General features: G+C 44.1%; 1 protein-coding gene across 7 annotated transcripts in view; it reads left to right on the top strand.

Moving 5' to 3' along the window:
- The window catches only part of ZBTB44 (zinc finger and BTB domain containing 44), a 154,275-nt gene that overhangs the window by 50,100 nt on the left and 80,964 nt on the right, over positions 1-23,211 (top strand). For 2 of the 7 annotated variants that reach the window (XR_012155950.1, XR_012155953.1), the window contains exon 6: positions 13,510-14,587. The exons of 1 other annotated variant lie outside the window; for it this stretch is intronic. Coding sequence is in view for 3 of the 6 variants with exons in the window: in XM_073321185.1 (XP_073177286.1) it covers positions 1,229-1,511 (283 nt within the window). In the remaining 3 variants the exon portion in view is untranslated. Of the gene's footprint in view, positions 1-1,228; positions 6,777-13,509; positions 14,588-23,211 lie in introns of those variants that run through there. 4 more of the 7 variants (XM_073321185.1, XM_073321186.1, XR_012155951.1 and 1 more) reach the window with 3 other exon arrangements.

Here is a 23,211-nt window from a genome sequence, read left to right as displayed (position 1 = left end):
GAATATGTCTGGTGCTGGATATTTGCAAAAAAGTTGACTTTGTATCGTGCTCGCACAGAGTAAATCAGGAAATATTGGTCGAGTGTGTGAGACCTTTCCTCTGAGCATGTTCAGCCCCCAGTTTCTGAGAATAAGCTGTAAAGTTATTGTGACAAAAGAGCCAGGACTGGGTGGCTCGGGAGGAAATGAAATTCAGTCCACTTCTTAGTCCAGGGAAACCTGCCAAGAGTGACCACTCATGGGAGTTAGCAAAAGTGGTCGCTTGTAAGAAGTGGTCTCTTTAAAGTTTGCAGACCAGATGGTGGTGGTGTTCCATGGCCTCTGCAAGTAGTCACTCATGACAGGCGGTCTCTCTCCAGGGGTGATCGCTAAGGCAGGTTCTACTGTAATAGGATAGGTGTCAGCATCACAAAAAACATTACAGTTGGCATCCTTATTGATAGTTTAGCAGAGAGGCCAAGGATGGAATGGGCTTTTGAAATTGAACTACCCTCAGTCATCTCGAATAGTCCTGTGTCATTGTTGAGGCACGTTGGCGGGGCAACTTGAGGCTCGGCTTTCATTGCTGCTGCCTGTGCTCCATCTGCTCTGTGGATAGAGAGCTATCAGTCCAACTTCTTTACCTTGACCTGTTGGAGCAGTGGTTGTCGTCTGCAGGTCTGTGCGCTGGGTCCTGCACTAACATGCTTTTGTTATACCTTTGTCCCCGTGCCTCAGCCCTGTCTCTTTTGCTTCCTGTATCCTTTTTAATTCCCTTTGACTTTGGACCCCTCCCCTTTGAGAGGAAGGTTGTGTTTGATTCTCTGGTAGTCCCTGCCCCCTCTACAGAGGTTGAATAGACCTGAATTTACCTGCACTAAATTTAGTTTGTTCTTAAAAAAACAAAACTCCAGCACTCCCTTTTTTGGCATGGAAGCATTCCGCACCAGGTGGCGATACTAACATCAACTCCCATCCTCCTCAAGGGGCTCAAACCCAGATACGAAGCTACCCCTGAGGAAATATGGTTGCATAAACCATGAAAATTTGATATCCCAGGTATAGCTTCTCCAAACATGTAAATAAAAACTGAGTTATAACACTTAGTGAAGCATATTAGTGAGAAGATTGTAGCCCTAGCTGTGATAATAGTTTCTTTATTCCCTGCGCAATGCAGTAGTTAGCATAGCTGTATCTGATGTTTCTTTGAAAGGTTAACATTCTCTTCTGTCCTTTGCCCCTCTTCTAGTGATTTCCTAGTCCCGGACTACTTAAACCAGGAGCAGGAAGAGACCCTCGGGCAATATGAGCTAGGAGAGCATGGGTTTGAAAGCAACTCCTCTGTCCACATGCCTGTCATTTCACAGGTCTCGTCGACTCAGAATTGCGAAAGCACTTTCCCCTTGGGGTCTTTGGGTGGGTTGGCAGAAAAAGAGGAAGACATGCCGGAGCAGCCAAAGACTAATGCCAGTGCCGAGGCAACCAGTGATGACCCCCCGAAATCAGAGCTGTCCTCTATTACTATTGAATAATTCATGGTTTGGTTTCATTTTTGTTCTTTGGAAAGTGCCTGTGTTTGGTCCTGTACATTTTAATTTAATTTTTTTAAACAAAAGGAGGGAGATTTCCCTTTTTACTTTGTAAGCTACACTTTAAACAGAAAACTGCAACAGACGTTACATTATTTTTCATGACTGAATGATCAGTTCTGTGAAAATGTTTAAGACTGAATGCACAATAAGGTCCTGTCAGAGCATCATAGAAGCTGTGATGCACTTCTAAAGAAGAAGCAATCGACTGAAATCACTTCAACTTCCTTCTTCCACAATTAGAACAGCTCATTAAATTTCTAATGCTTCTGCAGACCCTCTGGTAAAGGGAGAGAATCAGAAGACACTTTTAAAATGACCAGTACAAGCATGCATGCTCGCAAGTTAATTAATGAGCAGAGTTTTGACTAACTTTAAGTAGATGTGTTAATCCTCTGCTTAAAATATGGCATGTCCTGTCTTTGTCCTTACTGTTTTTCAAACTGCTTACTATAACCCTTTTTTGGAAATCGTAAGCATTTCTGAAATATAACAGTACTGTCCTTTTAAAAAATGTCTCTTTACAAAAAAATCTCTGAATCAGTTCTGACAAATTGAGTGATGATGCCATGCCAGGTCCTCCCACTTCTGATATTCCACTCCGCTCATTCAAATAACCTATCCTGATTTGCTTATATGGGGCGAGGCATACAGTCAAGGAAAGTATAAATCCATGCAAGCCTGACAAATCTGTCATCACTGTATCTTTCTGTAAAGGAAACCACCTTTAAAAAAAAGAAAACGTGTCCCAGACTAAAATTCTTAAACCTTGGCCAGACTGCTTGCAGTCCTACTCACTTTCCCCTATCATACATATCACTAATCTCCAAAAGCTGGCTAGAGAGAGTTTACAGAAAGGAAAAAACAAGTTGTTCTTCTTTTGTGCATTATTGCACACTTTTGTGCTTATACATATGCATGTATACTTTCTGGGGTTTTTATTAGTCTGTTTTGGACAAAACAACCAATTTATTCTTTTTAGAGGCCAAGTTTCTAACCCAACAGGGGGTTGTTTATAAAAACCCTATATAACAATGTTAAATTGTTCCTGTTCCAAAACATTTTAAACCTTTGCCAAGTTAGTTTATTAAAGGCTGTTACTCCAGCTACGTACACAGCTCAAGCAAGCAATAAAGTGAAAGATTTGCGATTTCATTTTTTCCAGATTTAGAAATGGCTGTAAATTTTGGGTATGGGATTTTCAGAGCAGTGATTCTCATTTTGTTGCAGGCAGTTTGGGCTATAGTAAAGCTTAAAAACTTAAAGGAGGGATTGTATAAATTCTTTGGCTGCTGATGAAATTAACTCTCTTTGATACATAAACAGCTGTGTTCCACAACCCACAGCATGCTGAGAGTTTAAGTATTACCTGACCTTAGTATTCCAAGGGCATGTGTCAGACTCCCTTGGTTTTAGATCTACGTGGTAAACTCATACCATGGGTATGAGTCCCTCTGTCATGCACACATTGGATTGAAAGGAGTTCAATCCTTGAGGGGGCCATTTAGGGATCTGGGGCAAAAATTGGGGATTGGTCCTGCTTTGAGCAGGGGGTTGGACTAGATGACCTCCTGAGGTCCCTTCCAACCCTGATATTCTATGATTCTATGAAAGAGAAAAATAGAGAAATGTTTTTAAAAAAGGGAGGGAGAGGAGATGCAGAGCTCAAATGGCAAGACTGATTAGTGTGCAATGACTTCAGCAGTTCTAATGTATCTGTAGAACTATGAAATATCTGCTGATAGCAAATCAGTGTAAAGCTTGTTGCACATTGGTAATATTTTAAAAGGCTTCAATGATAACATACTTACACATTTCTAGTGTTTCTTTAAATAAGTTTTCCCTACCCTGTGTTTATGTTAAAAAAAAATTTAATAAGATTCCCAGTTTTTTCCAAATTACTGAAGCTACCTTTTCCCCCCTGTCTCATCTGCAGAAAATGTCACAGCTACAATTCATCTTATATGTCTATCTTGGTCTTTTGTAAAGGGCTTGGAGCAGAACAAATTTTTATTCAAGATACTGTACTATGAAATAGGCCAGTATCCATTGAAGGGACTGGATCAGAGGACCAGTCCTCTTCCACTTCTGATTTCTATAATTAAGAATCCAGTGAGTCAGGACAGTGCCTGTTAAATATTTCTTCCCGCGCCCCCCAGTAGTTCAGGATAAAAGTAGGATCTGGTACTAAACTCTAATTCATGATCCTCTTTCTCTGTTACAGAAGCATAAGTCTTCCTTGTACATGACAATTTTTAGTCAGTCATAAGTTAAAAAGCACTTAGGTACACACACAAACTCGTACTTCACAGCTGGCCCACTGTGTATAATGCACAATGAATTAACACATCACACATGGATGGACTTATTCCTTCTGCCAAAAAAAGATGGTTTTCACCCAGGACAGGATCTGTCGTAACACATAATTCACTGATCATGAGATGTGCAAATGCAGAATACACACACCTAGAATAACTGATTTTTAGATGACTTAAAATTTTGTAGGATGGTTAACTGCTGTCTGAAATGCTGTGGAGAACACATTAAAACTTGGTAGCTACAAGGACAGTATTGTAGCTCTAATCTGTTCTTTGGTTGGTATTTGTAATTGTTTCCTGTTAATATATGTATCCCTTCTCCATAGAGAGGAGTCCAAATGAAATGTAAATCTTCTTTCATTTCTCTTTTCCGTGTCTTTCTGGAAGTGCTCAGTTCTTGGGAGTACTAATGTCCCTCAAAGGAGAGATTTAAAATGTTCTAACATTTTACATCAAGCTCTATTGCTGGATATCCAGGTTCTAAAGCGAGATAAATGTCTAAGTAAGCTGAAAGCAGCAAGCCTTAGATTACACTGGGGATTAAACCTGAAACATAACTTCTTTAAAAGATGTTATCAGAGGGGTTTGATTCCTGGGCTGCTTTTTCTAAAAATAGATACAAGGAATTAAGTTATATTTTGGTTAAAAAGTAAGTTGTTCAGAATTTCTTTCAAATAGAGGAGATTCGGTTTACTGAGGCTGTAGTACCCCTGGCAGCAACTGTTGAATTGACAGGTATTCTCCAAAAGTATTCAGAAAGTGGTTTGAGTGCATTTTCCTTTTGCATAATCTTCTGGTGTACAGAGGATGATCAGTGCATTAAGTGGAAAATCCTTCCTTCCCCCACCCACTTACGCTAGAAGAGGGCCCTGACTACCACAGACCATGGATGGTTCTGCTATATGGCAGGGAGCAAGATTCAGGGACATGGATCTGCATTCCCTACATGTTGGACAGTGCCTCAAGGCGGAGGGGAGAGGGTCACCTCTGGCTCCCCTCTCCCCCACAGAGAGGGGAAGGAGGAGGAGCAGTTGCTTCAGCTGTGCGCTGGCCGATTTGGCCAAGTAATAGTTTCCTTTTGATGCTTGTGCACACAGCTCCCCAGCGATGGGGATACATTCGCATTGAGGAGATTAAACTTTCCCCCAGTACTAATTGGAATGTCAGTTTTCTGCAACATAGTTTTATTATCACAGGTTAAAATTTTTGTGTCCCTTATTAGTTTGTCTTTCTCACTACAATTTGAGTTCAGTTGTCAGGCTAGCAAGTACTGTGGTCAAGTCTCTCATACTGAGAGTTTAGTTGACTAGATCTTTGAAAATGGTTCTGGTTTTCACGAGGCTGAAAGGTGTGAACTTAAACTTTTAAAAAAAGTAATAGCTGCCAATGCAGTAGAATATATTTTATAAAACTATGGTCCCTAGGTACCTTATGGTATAAAATTTTATTGTTTTTAAGATATGGCTTTAAGTTTTTATATGTGGGCTTCCGTCATTTCTTGGTTGCTGGTTTTCCCCTCCAGTCCAAAGACTTCAGCGCATGAGAATTTTGCCATCCTGTTTTCAGGGCATACCCTGTAGCATTTTATATGCAATTTGGAGGGGTAGAGGCTTTGTGCACGCTGCCTGGATTGGCTGGCATAGGTAATATGCAGATGTAGGGAGCACCTTCTGTTCCTAGTTCATTGTGGGCAGAAAAAAGTACTGGTCTCACCATCAAATATAGGGTCGGACTGTGCCTCAACCACATCAGAGGTCACCAGCAGAACATAGTTGGTGCAAAATATTCAGAGGGAATAAACCGTAAAACGTGAACTTTTTAAAAAATACAACAGTAATTGTTAACGCTCTGGGTTTTTGTTAACTTGGTGCATGCTACAACAGTCATTCAGTATCCTACAGGGCTCGCCGACAGATCTGGTTGCACTAAAAAATAAAAATAAAAATAAATCAGTTTCTGGGGCTGCCCTCCTGTATGGACACCACAGTCTTCCTGAGGGTTGATAAAGTCCCCAGAGGAGATTTTTGACCATTTTGTTTAGCTGATGCATGCTTTTGATATTCTGACTATAGCCCTGCCTACAAGAAAGTCCTCAGTGGCTTCCTTGCCCTGCTGTTTCAGTGCCTTGACTCTCTGGGCACTGGCCTTTGATGGAATCCTTGAGCGGGGGGAGGGTAAAGCTGGAGGAAAAATGTGAATTAAATTATCATTGGGCTTCTTTGTGTGTTTTAGTAACAGTGCAACCCTTTTAACTGTGCCAGTCTCCAGTCACCAGCCGTATATCCAGTCGTCATCTCATACACAGTACAGCTTCTCTTGTTGACGCTGGTCACCGCTAGATTACTTGGCATGTTTATTGACTTAACAGAAATGTTTTTTGGTTTTGTTTTTAATGTATACGATGTTTAAATACACTTCACATTTTATATAATACTATCTGGCTATTAGTATTTTTCAGGAACCATAGTTCTTGGTGGCTATATATATTTTTGTGACTTTTTTGTAAACTAAGTGCCGTTTCAACGTTACAATCATTTTTAGAGTTCTTGTAATCAATGTGAATATCATGTTTTTTCAAATCTGTTCTGAGCCTGTAGTGTTTGCTTTGTGATCATATGTGTAATGTATATATTCTGTATAGTTACATTGTACTGAAATACTAGCTTGTTTGATATAAGAAAAGTATGTATTGGGTACTTTTTTGCTAGCCTGATTGTTTAATCTTTAAAAAAAATGTTTTGAAATACAAAAAAAAATAAAAATCTCCAAACTGGTCCCCTTATAGGTCAAAATTAGGGGGGGCAGGAGGAGGAAAAACTAGTTTTGAGTGTCTTTGGATAGAAACATGAAGCTAAGATTTTTCATTAAAATATTAATGTTTTATGGAGTATATACTTGCTTTGTGTCGTTACTTTACGTATGCCTAAGAGTACGGACAACAGACTCGATTCAGCTCGGCTGTAAGCAGGTGCAACTCTCAGTGGGATTTCAGCCTTTTATATTAGGGCTGACTTTGGTCTGAAGTAGTTAAATAGGGTGCAAAACTACTGTTTTCAACATCCTGTTCAGAAGGAAGGTAGCTTTAAACGAAGTGAGTATTAATGAGTGACCGCAGAGACTGCCTGAGTAAGGAGTATTATAAAGAAGTACCTGACATCATTTGACTTTCATACATGTGTGTATGATCCTTGCTATTCTTTTGCCATGTGTTCTGGAGGGGGAAGAAAAAAGGCACAGGGAAGGCTTCCTTCCTAATGTGGTTTTCCTGGTGGAACATCACTGGAAACAGGCCTGTTCTGAAAAGAACAATATTTAAAATGTCATTCGATGGAGTCTTTGCAATTGCAGCTACGAGCTTCAATTTGACCATGGCACAAGCTCAGAGGAAGGGGGCTTAAGCTATGCCATCTCTGTCACCCCTTGCAGTTAAATTAGGCCTGCTTTGACAAGTCCACACGGCCCTGGCTGTGCTAGAACACTTGGCTCTCCACATGGCTAGGGAACTAGTGTCAAGGCACTTGACTTCTGGAATAGCTTGACTGAAATGTTTAAAACTCTACCCAGCCACCTGCATATTTGCCATTCCTGCTATGGTCTGATGTGACTGCCAAATATGAGCATGCTAGCAGTCCAATCCTTGCTGTGTTCAGCATCTGAACTTGGGATTAGAAAACCAAATGGAAAAGCCAATGAGATTCCAGAGTACAGGGTAAGCATCCATGATGAGCTTTGGAGGGGTGGGTTAGAACAGCTTGAGTTTTACGTATTTTGTGCTCTTACTTTCCCCTTTGAAAACTTTGCCTCGTGACTGGTGTATGGTGTGGGAATCATAATGGATTTTGTTTGGGGAACGGCAGGGTTCTGGTAAAAGTGTTTTGGACAGATTCATGATTTGAGATGGAGGCCTTTACACTCTTCTGGTCATACTGTCCTGAAAATAGGAACCTTAGAAAGTCCCTGGGAAGACATTCAGACTGAAATGGGAAAGGAGCAGTGATTCTGAATGAACTGGCACAAATTAAAAACCAACATTCCAATATATGAGTCTCAGTGTGAACATCTGCTGAGATGAGAAAAGACCAATAGTGTGTGTTCCTTTGATAGATCTCAGGGTCCAAAGAGGTCACTTGAGTGTGCAGGCAAGCGGACTTTTGCAATACAAATCCAAATATGCTAAACATGCATTTTAATTTGATGTGAAACTTTTTCTATATTAAAGACCTTGCCTTGGCAGTTGTACTCTGTCTTAGGGTGTCTCTACACTATAATGTGAGCCCAGGGTTAGTAAACCTCGAGTTAGCAGACCCTGAGTTTGCTAACCTAGGGCTTGAGCGTCTACACTTATTTGTAACCTCAGGATAGGAATTGCTCCTCCTGCAGGAAAGCAGGCCAGCGGGTGGTACTTAGGAACTTCTCTTCTTTGACCTTTCTTCATCCAGGCTCTGCCACATAGTTCCAGCAATTGCTCAGGAAATCCAACCTGTGACCACAGAGCCCATTGTGAATAACTTCTCAGTGCAGAATCAGAGGGGGCAGCACTGGCTCATACCAAGGTTAGTTATATGACCCTCAATATTTGTTGGGTCAGTGTATTAATGACTTCAGTGCGTTCCAGCCTTGAAGAGACAGTGCCCTGTTCTAGGAGATATGATTAAGACTATGTCCAAGGGCTGATGGCTGTGGGTCTGCTGCCAAGGTGATAGACATAGAATGCAATGGAAGGGTTGGTGGATGTTATTCCCCAGGGAAAAGAAACTCCCAGCTGAGAACAAATGTCATGTGAAATAGAGCATGGATGATAGAGGAGACGGGTCTTGCTTTCATGGTCAAATCACTACGAGTTTCCTGAAACATTCTGATGAAAATGAAATTTTGACAAAAAATGGAAACACCTTTTTTTTTTTTCCCAAAAAGGATCATATATTCCACCTCCAACTTTAGTGCTTTTCCCATGACGGCATAAAATGACCCCCTTTTAAAAGCTTGACCCTGCACGTTGAAGGCAATGGGTAACACTGACACTGGCTTCAAAGGACCAGGAGCAGCCACTGCAGCCCCAGTTCATCAAAGCATTTAACCACGTGCTTCAAATCATCCTTATTCAGCAACACACTGTTATCTTGTGCTTGCGTGCTTTGCTGATTTGGGGCCTTAATGTGAGTAGCTTCTCTAACTTGTTTTCATCTGAGCGATCTTGAACTTCAGTTTTTAAAGGGCTTCATGGAAACTACATTAGATATTGGACTGGAAACCCCAGAAGAAGCGGCAATAAGGTGGACCAAGATAACATGGAAACGCACAATAGAAGCAGAATAGAAAGCTATCAGAATTACATGGGAAGAAGCTAAGATTGCAGCAGGAGCCCAGCAAAGAGGGAAGGCAGAGATGAAGACCCTATGTTCTGCATTGAATAGAGAGGCATGAGAGAGAGAGAGATGGAAACTATATTATTGTTAGGTTTCAGAGTAACAGCCGTGTTAGTCTGTATTTGCAAAAAGAAAAGGAGTACTTGTGGCACCTTAGAGACTAACCAATTTATTTGAGCATGAGCTTTCGTGAGCTACAGCTCACTTCATCAGTGAAGTGAGCTGTAGCTCACAAAAGCTCATGCTCAAATAAATTGGTTAGTCTCTAAGGTGCCATAAGTACTCCTTTTCTTTATATTATTGTTAGTGTGTATTTACATGAAAACAGACCCATGAACTGTAGAATAAAATCCCGCAGAAAGAAGAGTCTGAAGCACTGCATAATAGACAACAGAACTTTAAAAAAGGAAGAAAAAAAATCCCCTCCAAGTTCAGACTTCATCTTTCCCACAGTTTAACAAAAAATGCCTTTATGTAACGTTGGAGCTATAGTGATCAGTTTCAGGGTTGACGTGACAATAATTATAAACAACTGTTATGTAACCTCTTAGTTGATTGAGCTGAAATTAATAAATTTAAAGGAAAAGACAAACAAAAAAAGAATCCCTTTAGGGAGCTTATGTTTTAAATAAATAAAAATCTTTCAGGTTGACCTTTTTTGCAAAGTTAATGCAAACCCTGGATGAAAAAGCTGCTTGAGGAATAGTTGGCCAAAGGCGCTGCTCTTTAAAAACACTATTTATGTTAAAGGGAGAACCTTGTTTTAAGAGCTAGACACATTTGAGTCTGAAACAGGGCGGTGGTGTTTAATAGTTCATTTTTATGTCAGTTTTGTTTACTTTGTTTAAAACACTTTTTAAAATTTTTTAACATGGGAGCTAGGTGTAAATCAGCCAGGTCCATTGCCTACAATGGAGATACACCTACTGAGGATATGGCCTATATATATATAATTCCCCCTTTGTTTGCCTTTTGCCATCTGAAAAACATTTCCAGGTTTTTGAGTGGAGCTCAAGTCAACATGGCTGGCCTGTGCCAACTGTCTCAGGCTTGCAGGGCGTGGACTATGGGGGTATTTAACTGCGGTGTAGATGTTCAAACCCGGGCTCTGGGACTTGGGGAGGGGAGCCTGAGTCCAATTCAGCTGACATGGGGCAGCGGCGGGCGTTTAATTGCAGTGTAGACATACCCTAGGAAGCCAAGACTGAATTTATGCTTTTCTGTCTCCAGAGGTGTTTCATTAGCACAGTTACCCGTGACATGTTCTACTGCGTGCTGCTTACTGAATCAACTCAAGCAATCCAAATCCCTTTCCAAACAGACCCCGATTAACCTCATTCTTCCACACTTCCTTTAGCCCTTTATGTCCTGTGCACAGCCACACCGTTCAAGAGGGAGCCGGATAAACTAATTGAGTGAATTTAGTGTCTCTGTGCAATGTAGATGTTCTTATTTGATTTGAATCTGTTCAGTTACATTTGGTTTTCTGCTGTTTATTGTTTAAATGACAAGACCCTACTTTGTAATAGTTCCCAGAGGTGGAGTTCTATGGCATTTAAATCAGGGGATGTGGACTCAGGGGGCCTGGGTTCTCTGCCATCAATTTGCTGTGTGACTTGAGTAAGTCACTTCGTCAGTCCTTGCCTGTGTAAAATGAGGATAATGAGACCTTGCCTTTATTTGCAAAATTCTTTGAGATCTTTGGAGGAAAGGTGCTGTGTCAATGTAAAGGCCACACTTAAGGGTGCTGTTATGAATGTGTTTGCTAAGGGTAAAATTCGCCCCTCTGTATTTTCTAAATCCCACTTAAGCCCTGTTTTGAGGATGTAAGTGGTGCATGGGCGTTGTGCTGGCCCTCTGTTCGGGGGTGAATTTCACCCTAGATACGTTCATGTTCTGGCTGCAACATGTCCTCACTAGTGCTGTTTAGTCACTTGGACACTGCAGTGATTGGCCTGGCATTAAACCTAAATGAATGGATTGATCACAGCAGTATGTTGATTGTCTGTGCAAGTCTGATCTTAACAGGAGACGCATCCTGCCACCTCCAGCAGGTCAAGTCCCTGACTTAAGCAAATAGTTTTGAAGTATTCCTGTGTAATTTCTTGCAGTTTTGCTTAACCTTTCAACTCTCTCTTCTACTGATATTCAGCGTGGTCCAGCAGTTAGGGCACTGAATTGGAATTCAGTAGGCCATCTGCCACTGCATGAACTTAGGTAAGTCACGCCACCTGTCTGCCTCAGTTTCCCCACCCACCTTCATCTTGTCTACTTAGTACCTGCCCTGAAGAGCTTAGTCTCTTTTATTAGGTGTATGTACAGCACTGGCACGACTGGTCACAATCTTAGCTGGACAATCTGGGTGCTACTGTCATGCTAATAATAATAATGATTTGGCTGATTATTTTTAGTTGCTCCTTTGATTGCTTACTTGAGTGAGAGCTCACCAGGGGTCAGGAGTTACTCTCCAATTTTCTTACAGCAGGAATTTTCTTTAAAGCCCTTCATAAGCGGTGTCCTCCAAACATGGCTATAATAAGCAAGCCATAAAAATGTGTGATGTTGCCTGGCTGGTGGAAATGTGTGATTAAGGACATATCCAATTGTGACGCATGACTGGAAAGCGTTAAGCATCCTGCAGGATAAATAACTTAAATTCAACCCTTAAAGACATATGGAGAGATAATGTTTGTGTTTTTCTTTATTTACATATATATGGTAGTGGTCAACAATGTAATCAAACAGTCCCTGTCTATGCTGTATTCTGTTACTTCAGAGATCAAAAGGACATCTTAACATTTAAATTAACTGTAAACATAGGATATGCTGTATTCATCTCCCTTTTGAATATGCTGTATTCATCTCCCATCTGTGAATGGTGGAAAAACAGGCAATTGCCTTATGTTAATAATTACCTGCGATGCTTAGGAAATGGGTCCACTTCAAATTTCCCATGAGTGCCTATTGTTCATGAAGGACTCTGAGCTGTCACAAGAGAGCCTGAAACTGTATAAAAGTAATAGCTTGGGTCCTGATCCTGTGATCTCAGATCTGCTTGAGGCTTCATGCAGGGGAAGTCTAAGCCACAAGGACTGAGATCCTGGACTCTGGACCACTCTGAATATAAACACTGGACTATAACCTATGAACTATTTTGGAAATAACTCTTTGCATCTACAAAGCTCTCCATCTCTGCCATGAATCTGAATCTCAAGATTGTACTCAAGTCTGTATGTATACTGATCTTTTAACCAATACTCACTCTCTCCTTTTTAAATAAATTTTAGTCTAGTTAGTAAGTAAGTAAGTAAGTAAGTAGTTAGTAAGAATTGGCTGTAAGCATATATTTGGGTAAGATCTAGAATATTCATTAACTTGGGAGGTAATGTGTCCAATCCTTTAGGATTGGTAGAACTTTTTTATATGATGAATAAGATTTTCAGTAATCCTCATCGTATTTGACTTGGGTGTCTGGGTGAAGGCCTGAGGCTGGGTTACTTTAAGAGAACTGCATTGATGGCTTCTGGGTAACCAGTAAGGTATTACAGAAGCTGTTTTGTGCTGGTTTGGTAAATCTAAGTGTTGGAATATCCACCAGCTTTGGGGATTGTCTGCCCCGTTCTTTGCAGTTCACCCTAATCAAGTGACCTCAGTTGGCTCCCCTGGGACTCCGGTCACACCAATATAAATTATAAAACTATATACGTCCTATGAATTTAGAGCTGCTGAAAGATTGACACAGCCCTGGGGACTGATTTTCCTCCACAGAACAGGTTACAGCGGAGACCACTGTAGTGCAAGTTTCTCCAGACTGCCTCGTTGCTCTGCCTCAACCCTGACCTGAAATGACCTAGACTGAGCAGATCACTGGTCATTCTGTCCTTGGAGCGCCAATGGGACGGCGTCACAAGTGCCAGTTGCCAGGGTCCTTTTTCTTGGTGATGTAGGCGCCTGTTTATTGAGATCCACCAAACTCATTAACACACAGTGTGCGCAGAGTGGTACGAGACATACAAGGAGGTATAGTTTGTGCTCTCAGGATCTCACGGGCTACATACAGAGGCATTCTGGGTTTTGCATGGCTCTGCTCTGAGCAATCAAATTCCATGTTTTAAGAGCTACGTTGGTTTCGAATTAGTTGCCAAAAACAGCATTTGAAAAACAAAGTGGGTTTTACTTATTCCTATAAACTCAAATACCTTGACAGATTACTCTGATGTGTTTTCTAAAAACTTGGCATGTGGATTGATATTGTAGATGCCAAGTGACTGCCCAGGGTGAATTGGTCTGACATGTGTAGCCTGGAAAAACAGAAGCATCGAACGGGAAAGCTGGCAGACTCCTAATGGCATGCACAGGGCTGATGAGCCTGACGAGAACAACTGTCCTCCACACATCTGGGGTCTCTCGTGGTTGGCCCTAGCAGGTAACAGCCACACAAGCCCCGAGTGGTAAGTATGTACATGCAGCACGTTGACTGATAAAGTGGAATGAGCGGTAACATGGGATGGGGCCAGACTCTGTACAGAGAGAACCAGTCTGCTCAGGTCAGGTTTTCAGTACTTCATTGTATGTTTATTTCCCCCATGTCCCGTTTGGAGCCCTGAAAATCCTTTCTGATGTTCCTGCTTTTGATGCCCTTTTCTTCCCAAAATAAGCCAGATGGACTATGATCCACCCAGCACCGACCTAAGAGACCCATGGGAGCCCATCCATGCTTCCCCAATTGTCCCATAGCATGAGGCACCCTCTCCTTCCACTGCCTGAGTGTGTTGCCTCCTCAGTGCACTCAGACCCTGCCTGTCCAGGAGCCCAGGCTCTCCAGTTTGGCAATGCAGAGCCATTAGCGGCTAGCTGAGCCCACTGGATTTTTCCACTCCAAATCTAGTGGTTGGGTTTACAGAGATATGGACCCAACACCAAACCCTGGATCTAAGCACCGCCAGACTTCTTGGGGGTGGCTCATCCAAACCCATGCGCAAGGTCAGAAGGTTTGCAGGTGTACCCTGACTTCATAGCAAAGTGAACCAAGCCCCTGTTTGCTTTGGGCTGTTTGGAAACTGACACAATTTAGTGGCATGAGCTCATCTCTTGATTTAATATTCCCTGGTAGCGGGGGTTGTTTTGGTTTGGCTTTTCTTTTTTGTGTTGCGGGGGACAGGTTGTTCTTGCTTTGTTTCAGTTTGCATCTGTAACACATCAAGTGCTTCCACACAGAGGAGGTAGCCTGTAGTTTTCCACGTACAATCTCTCTGCTTCCACTCCGCTCAGTGCATGGAGATGTTTGTTCTATGCTAAAACAACGGGGCAGGCAAAACCGCAAGTAAATCAGACTGTGAGTTTTTTTCCACTTTTAATAACAGTTTACTATTCTGTAAGTGCATATAAAGCATATGTCCCGTTCATCTAGCCAAGGAGCTTGATAGTCCATCAGCAAGAACTACCATAGGTCTAGGGAGACTGATTTATACAAGCGAGAATACACATGCCAGGAGCTGGCAGCAACTTGCTCCTTCTTTTTTTTTTTTTTTTTTAAACAACTTGGCAAATCCTCTTCTTCTCCTTCATCCAAACTTTTGCCTTTTATAGTCGTTGAATAATGCTTTTTATTTCTGGAAAAAATGTATATAGTAACATTTTTCATCAGCCATTTTTCTTCCTTTTCTGAACAATATGGGGTGCAGAGAACCCTAGCTACACAACAGTCAGTTGCTGATTGAACCCCCCCCCCCCCCCCCCCCGCATGAACAGTCATACGCACTGTAACCTGCGCACCGTGCCTGGAATGCACACCCTCCGGCATGGACTCACGCACTCTCTCTTGTACGGGCTTAGACATGTGCACATCCACACACACACACACACAAACGCACCACACTCATGCAACCCCTGGCACCCATTCTCATGCTCACATGCGTGAGCATACATAAACGTACATTCGTATGTATGTGTACAGACATACAGGTATATTAACTCATGCACGGACTCATGGAGATCAGTACCCCCACCCCCCGATCCCTGCATACTGGTACATGCACAGCATCAGCCATCGTCTCATCCACGTTTCAACTTTTCTTGCCCACTTGGACTTACACGTTTGCAATTTTTCCACACATGCAGGGACACATTCAGATGTGGATGGACAGATCCTCAGACACACATTATTAGACACACACTGTCTCACACAAGCATATAGATTTATGATTTGTTGTGAGTGGAAAACAGCTGGGTCAGGTTAATCAAATACAGCAGAAGATTTAAGGCCAAATATTGAAAAGCAGTGTCTGGTAGTGAGGGGAAATTCTTAAAAGCACAATGGTTTCATGGCTCTGTGTCAGCACAAGAAGATGTGTGTCTGGCTACGCTAAACATCAGCACTAGGTCTGTTTCACTCCAGGAGTGCTCTCAGATGTCGGGGGGGAGGGCAAAATCCATGTTGGGTTTGGCCCCACGCACCAGGGACGTCATTTTGGAGCACTGGCGTTTCAGAGGGGGATGCTGAGTTGCATAGCATGGGAACTGCAGCAAAGGGAATTACAGTTAACCCCCTGCTCATGCCACAGTCGATCAGAACGCTGCTTCCCTGTCATGTGTTTTCTGTCTGTCCCTTCCCATCCTTGCCAATGACTAAGATGTGTGTTTGCTACCATGACAGTAAGTGTGACTAAATGACCCAAACAGCTAAGTCTCCTGTGTGGTACAGCTGAATACCAGATACTGCAAAGCTGAATGGGTCAAGGTGATAGAACTTTTTACCCTGAGGTCGCTGGTTTACAGCCAGACCAGACTGGGAGTGACTGTGACCAATTGATGGTTGTTCTGTAGCCTACATGGAATGAGTTGGTGGATTCTCAGTCCAGTTGCTGGGCATCCACGTTGTAAGAATCATCCCTTCAGCTGTCTCTAATTCACCCCCTTCTTGGCAGCCTCTGCAGAGAGCCCAATGAGTTGAATGGCCACAGAGCCTGGACTCCCATCATTCCCCTGATTTGGGTCTGTCCAGTTCAGGGTAACAGCACATTAGCAGGGACAGAGGGGGGTGGACACTTGCATTACCGTTGCCTGGGCTATACCTGTTCGCTGGCTAACCGGAGTGCCTAATTCTGCAGGGCTGTCAATTCAGTCTGTCTCACAAGTGCCGTAAGGGCTGGAAAGGTTTGGAAATAATCAACTGCAGAGGAAATAATTTCATCTCAGGATTCTGCTGGCTGACGATGCTCACAATTTATGATGCCCCGGAAGCTGAGGCTGGGATTATTTCTGTGCGACTCCCACAGCTGCTGCTTGGCAGCGCCGTGACTGTGTTAGAAATGACTGAACTAGATCAATACAAGCAGAGCTGACCTATAAACATCCATGAGCCTGAGTGCTGGGGCTCAATTTAGTTGAGTACGGATGGGAGCCACTCCTTTCCCTGCACCTCCGTCTCCTTCTGTCCATAGGTAGTGCTGCCTGGGTGGAACTGCCTCCTCCTTGACCCCATGATTCCTCTGTTCCCATCTGGCAGATGGGACATGCTGCTCTGCAGTGACTTCTCTTCTCCCAGAGAAGACCTGCATCTCCTAGTCTCTCATGCCCTGACTGATGTTGGTTGGGCAAAAGAGGTAGTCCATTTCCTCATGTGGGACACCTGGCTTGGAAGAAAGGCAGGTCTAGTGGGAGGGCACTGGGCTGAGCCTCAAGAGACCTGGGATCAATTCGTCCTTGGCCAAGACAGTTAATCTACCCCATGCCTCAGTTCCCCATAGCACTTCCCTGCCTCTCGGTGGTGCAATGAGGATAAATCCGTTCATGATTGTGGGCTGCTCAGACTCTCTGGTGAGGGAAGCCAGGTAAGTACCTGCATAGATTGGGAGGTGTGTTGTGCTCCCCTCCGCTGATTGGCTGACATAGAGCCCAGGGATTCTCTACCTGGCTCTGCCACTGACTACCTGTGATATAAAGAGCAAGTTGTGTAACCTTACTGGGCCTTGGTTTCCCAGCTTACTATATAACCAAGTGCTTTGTGGAAGCACTTGGCGATCGTCAGATGAAAGGCACAGTGTAATTGCAGAGTATTCTATGCATTACATGAAGAGATCATCAATGTGCCTGCTCGTTAAAGAACCTGTAACAAAAGCTCATTTCTGACAGGCTTGGTTTTGTCTGGGCATCCACATTCTGTTTCTTTGTAGGTAGATGAGCCTTGGCAGGTATAGAGTATGTGCTGAACACATGGTCTACAGAGATGAGAACCAGCTGCTTCTTCCAGATGTTTCATTCCTCTTTCCTGTTTGTTGCACTTCAGGATAGGAACCTCTTCAGCTGTGTGAGACACTCACTGTTCTAGGATCTCTGGGGGTGGAGGGGAGAGATTAGTCTTGTGTGATGTCAGCAAGAAATGGAAGCAGAAACAAAGTTTCCCACTTTTGTGGGGACATGCTTGAAGGGACTTGGAGCTCTGGCTCTTCCCGTTGTTCATGTGTTTGCCTGCTGTGAGATAAGAGAGGCCAGAAAGGAGAGCTGCGAATTACAACTGAAAACACTGATGTTCTTTCCGTGCTCATATTGTCCTGGCAGCGTTCATGGTGGGCAAATGGAACTGGATACAATAGAATCCTCAGGTTTCAGAGTAGCAGCCATGTTAGTCTGTATTCGCAAAAAGAAAAGGAGGACCTCCTGGCTCAATCCTTGCTCAGAACTTAGACCCAGTTCAGATCCCCTTTAGGCGTTGTCTGCTGGAGCCTCGCAAGGGAGCTTAACGCCCTTCGTCAAGCCTCATTTTACCATGCATAAGCGCAGCTCGGAGGTCTGTGTAAATGGGGCAGTAGGCAATAATAGGGGATGTTTACTCTGCATCACAAGGGGTGGCTGCAGTTTGTGGTGACGTACCCAAGCTAGCTAACTCGGGTGCCAGACGAAGTGAAGCCATGACAGCATGCGCTCCAGCATGGACTGTTCAAGTTCACTCAGGACCCCGGGTGATTACTTGCATGCTGCTGCAGCTTCACTTCTCCAGTCCCTGAGCTGGCCCAATTAAAGCTAGCTTGGGTAGGTCTAGGGAAGCTACAGTCCCATCCCGTGATTGCGGTGGACACATACCCTTGGAGACTTGCACAAATGTGGGGTAATTTCCCCCTGTTGTTTTAATTGGGGGGGGGGAGAGAATGACTTCTGTGCTCTGGTTGGGGCTGGCGTGATATGGAGAGTCTGTTCTCAACCACTCTCAGTAGGACCAGGAAGCACCAGAAACCTAACTGGGGAGAGCCGTTCTTGTGAGCTTGCCAGCCCAGTTTTGCAGACTTGAGCTTTGGATAAGCAATCCTTGTTTTGAACCAACTTTGGATGGTCTGGGAAGCTTACCTAACACTTGGTAGGATCCTTCTCTGAGAATTGTGTCATGTGGAGGGAAGGGAAAATATTTTCACCATGCAGGAGCTTTTCATTCTAGTTGTTGGAGCTGGGGGTCCCGATGGATGTGCATAGAAATATTTTTACAGATGTCAGAGGTGTGGTATCCGGGACTGTGGTTTGTCCCCTTGGAATATCTCACGCTATTAATGCTTTTCTACTGTGGATCACAAAGCTCTCTAATGAAGTGGATAAGCATTGCTAACTCTGCCCCAAAGCGGATGGGACACTGAGTCTCAGAGATTGACACGACTAGGCCCATCTGCAAGGAAGTTGATGGAAAGCTGGGGTCTCCTGAGCACCAATCTTGTGCTCTATCTCCTGGGCCTGGCCATATCTATCTCACAGGTAAGGGCCACATGCAAAGTTCTAATTCAGAGCTGGGCCTGAACATTTGCTATAGCTTGGGGGCGATTGCAGATCTAAGATTTCACATCAGACCGCACCTCTGATCCGGACATTTCAAAAACCCTTTGGTAGCTGAAATAGAATCATCATAGAATATCAGGGTTGGAAGGGACCTCAGGAGGTCATCTAGTCCAATCCCCTGCTCAAAGAAAGACCAATCCCCAACTAAATCATCCCAGCCAGGGCTTTGTCGAGCCTGACCTTAAAAACCTCAAAGGAAGGAGAATCCACCACCTCCCTAGGTAACGCATTACAGTGCTTCACCACTCTCTTAGTGAAATACTGTTTCCTAATATCCAACCTAGACCTCCCCCACTGCAACTTGAGACCATTACTCCTTGTTCTGTCATCTGCTACCACTGAGAACAGTCTAGATCCATCCTCTTTGGAACCCCCTTTCAGGTTGTTGAAAGCAGCTACTAAATCCCCCCTCATTCTTCTCTTCCGCAGAGTAAACAATCCCAGTTCCCTCAGCCTCTCCTCGTAAGTCATGTGTTCCAGTCCCCTAATCATTTTTCTTGCCCTCCGCTGGACTATCTCCAATTTTTCCACATCCTTCTTGTAGTGTGGGGCCCAAAACTAGACACAGTACTCCAGATGAGGCCTCACCAATGTCGAATAGAGGGGAACGATCACGTCCCTCCATCTGCTGGCAATGCCCCTATTTATACAGCCCAAAATGCCATTGGCCTTCTTGCCACCAAGGGCACACTGTTGACTCATAGCCAGCTTCTCATCCACTGTCACCCCTAGGTCCTTTTCTGCAGAACTGCTGCCTAGCCATTCGGTCCCTAGTCTGTAGCGGTGCATGGGATTCTTCCGTCCTAAGTGCAGGACCCTGCACTTGTCCTTGTTGAACCTCATCAGATTTCTTTTGGCCCAAACCTCTAATTTGTCTAGGTCCCTCTGTATCCTATCCCTACCCTCCAGTGTATCTACGTCTTCTCCCAGTTTAGTGTCATCTGCAAACTTGCTGAGGGTGCAATCCACACCATCCTCCAGATCATTAATGAAGATATTGAACAAAACCAGCCCCAGGACCGACCCTTGGGGCACTCCGCTTGATACCGGCTGCCAACTAGACATGGAGCCATTGATCACTACCCATTGAGCCTGAGGATCTAGCCAGCTTTATAGACACAGAAATATAGAAATAAACACAGCTTCAGGAGCAAAGAGCCTTGTTTTGGTTTGTTTTTTTGTGGGAGTTAAACCACGCATAGTACAGAGCAGCGAAACTGGTGGAAGACCCCCAAAGAGAACTGGCACTGGGATCCGTCCCTCCCACATGCTCGGCTCAGGAAGAACAACGTGCAGCTGCCAAATTTCCCCATTAAAATGTTGAGTTCCCTCTCCCCGCACCAACCAAATAAAGCTTGATTGAAACGAGCCGTTTTCATCTTCAGTGCTGCGATGTTTTGTTCCTGACTGTGAGTCAATGATTTTTCCAGTCCCTCCCCCATGATAAACAAGTGCAGGCTGAATGTGGCCCAAAGGAAAATGTGATTCCCTGCCACATGCCTCCCCACTACCAATAATAACCATATGGCCGCTCCCAGATCCCCTCTTTCCAACCAGCAGAAGCGCAAGCAAGAATTAGCCCTGGCATACATAACACATACATAACATAACACATACATAACAGGGGCTGAACCCAGCATTGCCTGCAGCTGGGCTGTGCACACCCACTAAACACAGTCCCATCCTGCCACAATCACAGAGCCTTGTGCTGTGGCCCGAGTAGCTCTCCCAAGCTAAGCAGGGTTGGGTTGAGGGGGTGCTTGAATGGGAGATCTATGAAAAAGGAGCCGTGCCGCTGGGATGGCTCTGAGATGCTTTTTTGTTGCATGCTAGGGGAACCGTGTGCAATTCTGTATGCCTGCAGCAAGTAATTTGATGGGCATGTATACAGGGGATTTTTAGGACCAACTTCTCCCACCAGACCTAGAGCAGTGGTTTTCAACCTGTGGTCGACAGACCCCTTGGGGGGGGTCTGCAGACTATGTCTAAGATTTCCAAAGGGGTCCACACCTTCATTCAAAAATTTTTAGGGGTCCACAAATGGAAAAAAAAGGTTGAAAACCACTGACCTATAGGGACAATCAAGGATGTATAGCATTACGGCCCCCTCCAGCCAGAAAGCCAAAAGGCAAAGAATCCATCAGTCAAGCCCTGTATCTAAAGTCCCTGTCTGCCCACATTTTGCAAGTGCTCACAGGCCACCCATTGCAGCCCCACAGAGGGTGGGGACAAGGCCCATGAAGCTACTATGTCCTAAAGTGGCCCTTTAGTTGCAGTGACATCTGCCTCCTTCGTAGGTTGAGCTGCCTAGATGCTACCTGCAGGTTGAAGTTCTATGTATCTCATTCTCAGGAGTTCGGAAAAGTCCAACAATTGTTTGTCTGTTTTTGCGGGGGCGGGGAGGGCCCTGATACAGAAGCCATCATCGCCATATGGGTGCAGAACCACAACTCCAGCAACCTGAGCATCCCAAGCAGGTCAAACATTGCCCGACTGAGACGCTCATGACATGCTGGGCAGAAGCCTCCACCTCCCAGGTGTGCAAGACGACATCATGTTCATCACCCCACCCATTCGTCAACCACTGTTGAGTGACTCTGGCTACATTTGAGAGTGGCACCTTCAGTAGGAGGGTTCTCTAAGCAATAACAACAACAACAAAAGATATGCCACTTCCTCCTCGGTGCACCGTTCATTAATTCTACAGTGTGTCCTTGAGTGTGTCTATTGATTGGACCAGGGAAGATGGATGTATGTTCCTCAAGGGAACCCTCATAGGTAATTCCTTCAGTCATAGTCCTTTCTCTGCCCATCCTCTATCCCACACTCCTCCCCTGGAAGAGATGCACTGCCTTAGATCCTTGTATCTTTTATTCCCATTTTCCTACCCTAATTTCTTCCCTAGTTCAGCAGCCTCTTTCTGGAAAAGAGCCAGTGGACTGGCACCTTATCTTCAGAGCTTGAATGACAGGTTCTTTGCTTCCTGGTAGGTTGACGCCATAACGCAGCACATCCTTGACTGTCCCTAGTGGCAGGATGAGAAAAGAGCAGAGGAATTACCACTCTGGCCTGTTGTTTTCCCTTTCGTAATCATCCACAGAAAAGGGCAGGTAGGTCAAAGTTGTGCTTGGGTAGGTTGGTCATCATTAGCAGTAGGTGGGAGGGAGGAAATCTCCAGACCAGACAGCACAGCTGGTAAACAAACATGGAGTGCAGGGATGAGCATGTTAGTCAGGCATTCAGTAATTCCATCAGTGTTCTGACTGCTAAGGAGCGATGGGAGAGCTGGAGACTGGCCCCCTGTATTGTCCTACTCTGGTAGTTTTAGTTGCTGCCAAGCCAGGTTTAGCCTCAGTCAGAGAACAGTGAAGACACAAACGGAGGCATAACCAAGATTTGGGGAAACCCCAACTTTCAGTTAACTGCAGTTACACTTTGCCCTCCTGTAGAACTTTCTGTTCCTCCCTCTAATTCAGGCATTTCCATCATAGGCCCTAACCCTAGTGCCTGGCACTGGTGTCGGAGAGTCCAAAAGTGTTTCAAAAACACTAAGGAATTAGGCTGGGATATCAAAGGAAGCTCAGGAAGTTAGATGCCCAAGTTCCATAGAAATTCAGGGGGGGATTTTCAAAAGTGCCATGGGGAGTTAGGTGTCCATTTGCCCTGGACTCCTGCATGGGACTTGTGCTCCTAAAATCCCTTAAGTGCTTTCCAAAATCTTCCCCTCAGTGGGAGTTACAGGTGGGTTTTTCAATAGTGTCTACATGACAGAGGCACACAACTTGCCCTGAAACTCAATGAGGGTTGTGCTCCTAAATCACCTTTAACTCCTACTGAATTTTAATGCATTTTAGGAGCAAATTCTCATAGTCTCCTTTGGGCAATTCCAGCTTTGAGTCCCTCGCCTTCCCAGCGTAGGTCAGCATTAGCCCAGCTTTTCAAAATATTTCAGCTTTCAAAAACATTTTTATGGACTTGTAAATACTATAAATACTTTGTTTCTTTCCCCTTACAGGAGGAGGCTGGCAAGTAGCCTTTGGGCCAGGAGTGACAAGTTTTTTTTAGTACAGAGGCTGTTTTATCTCTGTTTTGCAGATGGGGAAACAGAGACAGATTAATGACTCGCCTGTGTCCGCTGCC

Source organism: Lepidochelys kempii, chromosome 22, assembly GCF_965140265.1.
Source record: "Lepidochelys kempii isolate rLepKem1 chromosome 22, rLepKem1.hap2, whole genome shotgun sequence".
Taxonomy (NCBI): domain Eukaryota; kingdom Metazoa; phylum Chordata; order Testudines; family Cheloniidae; genus Lepidochelys; species Lepidochelys kempii.
Note: the sequence above shows the minus strand (reverse complement) of the source record. Positions and strands in the feature narration are given on the sequence as shown.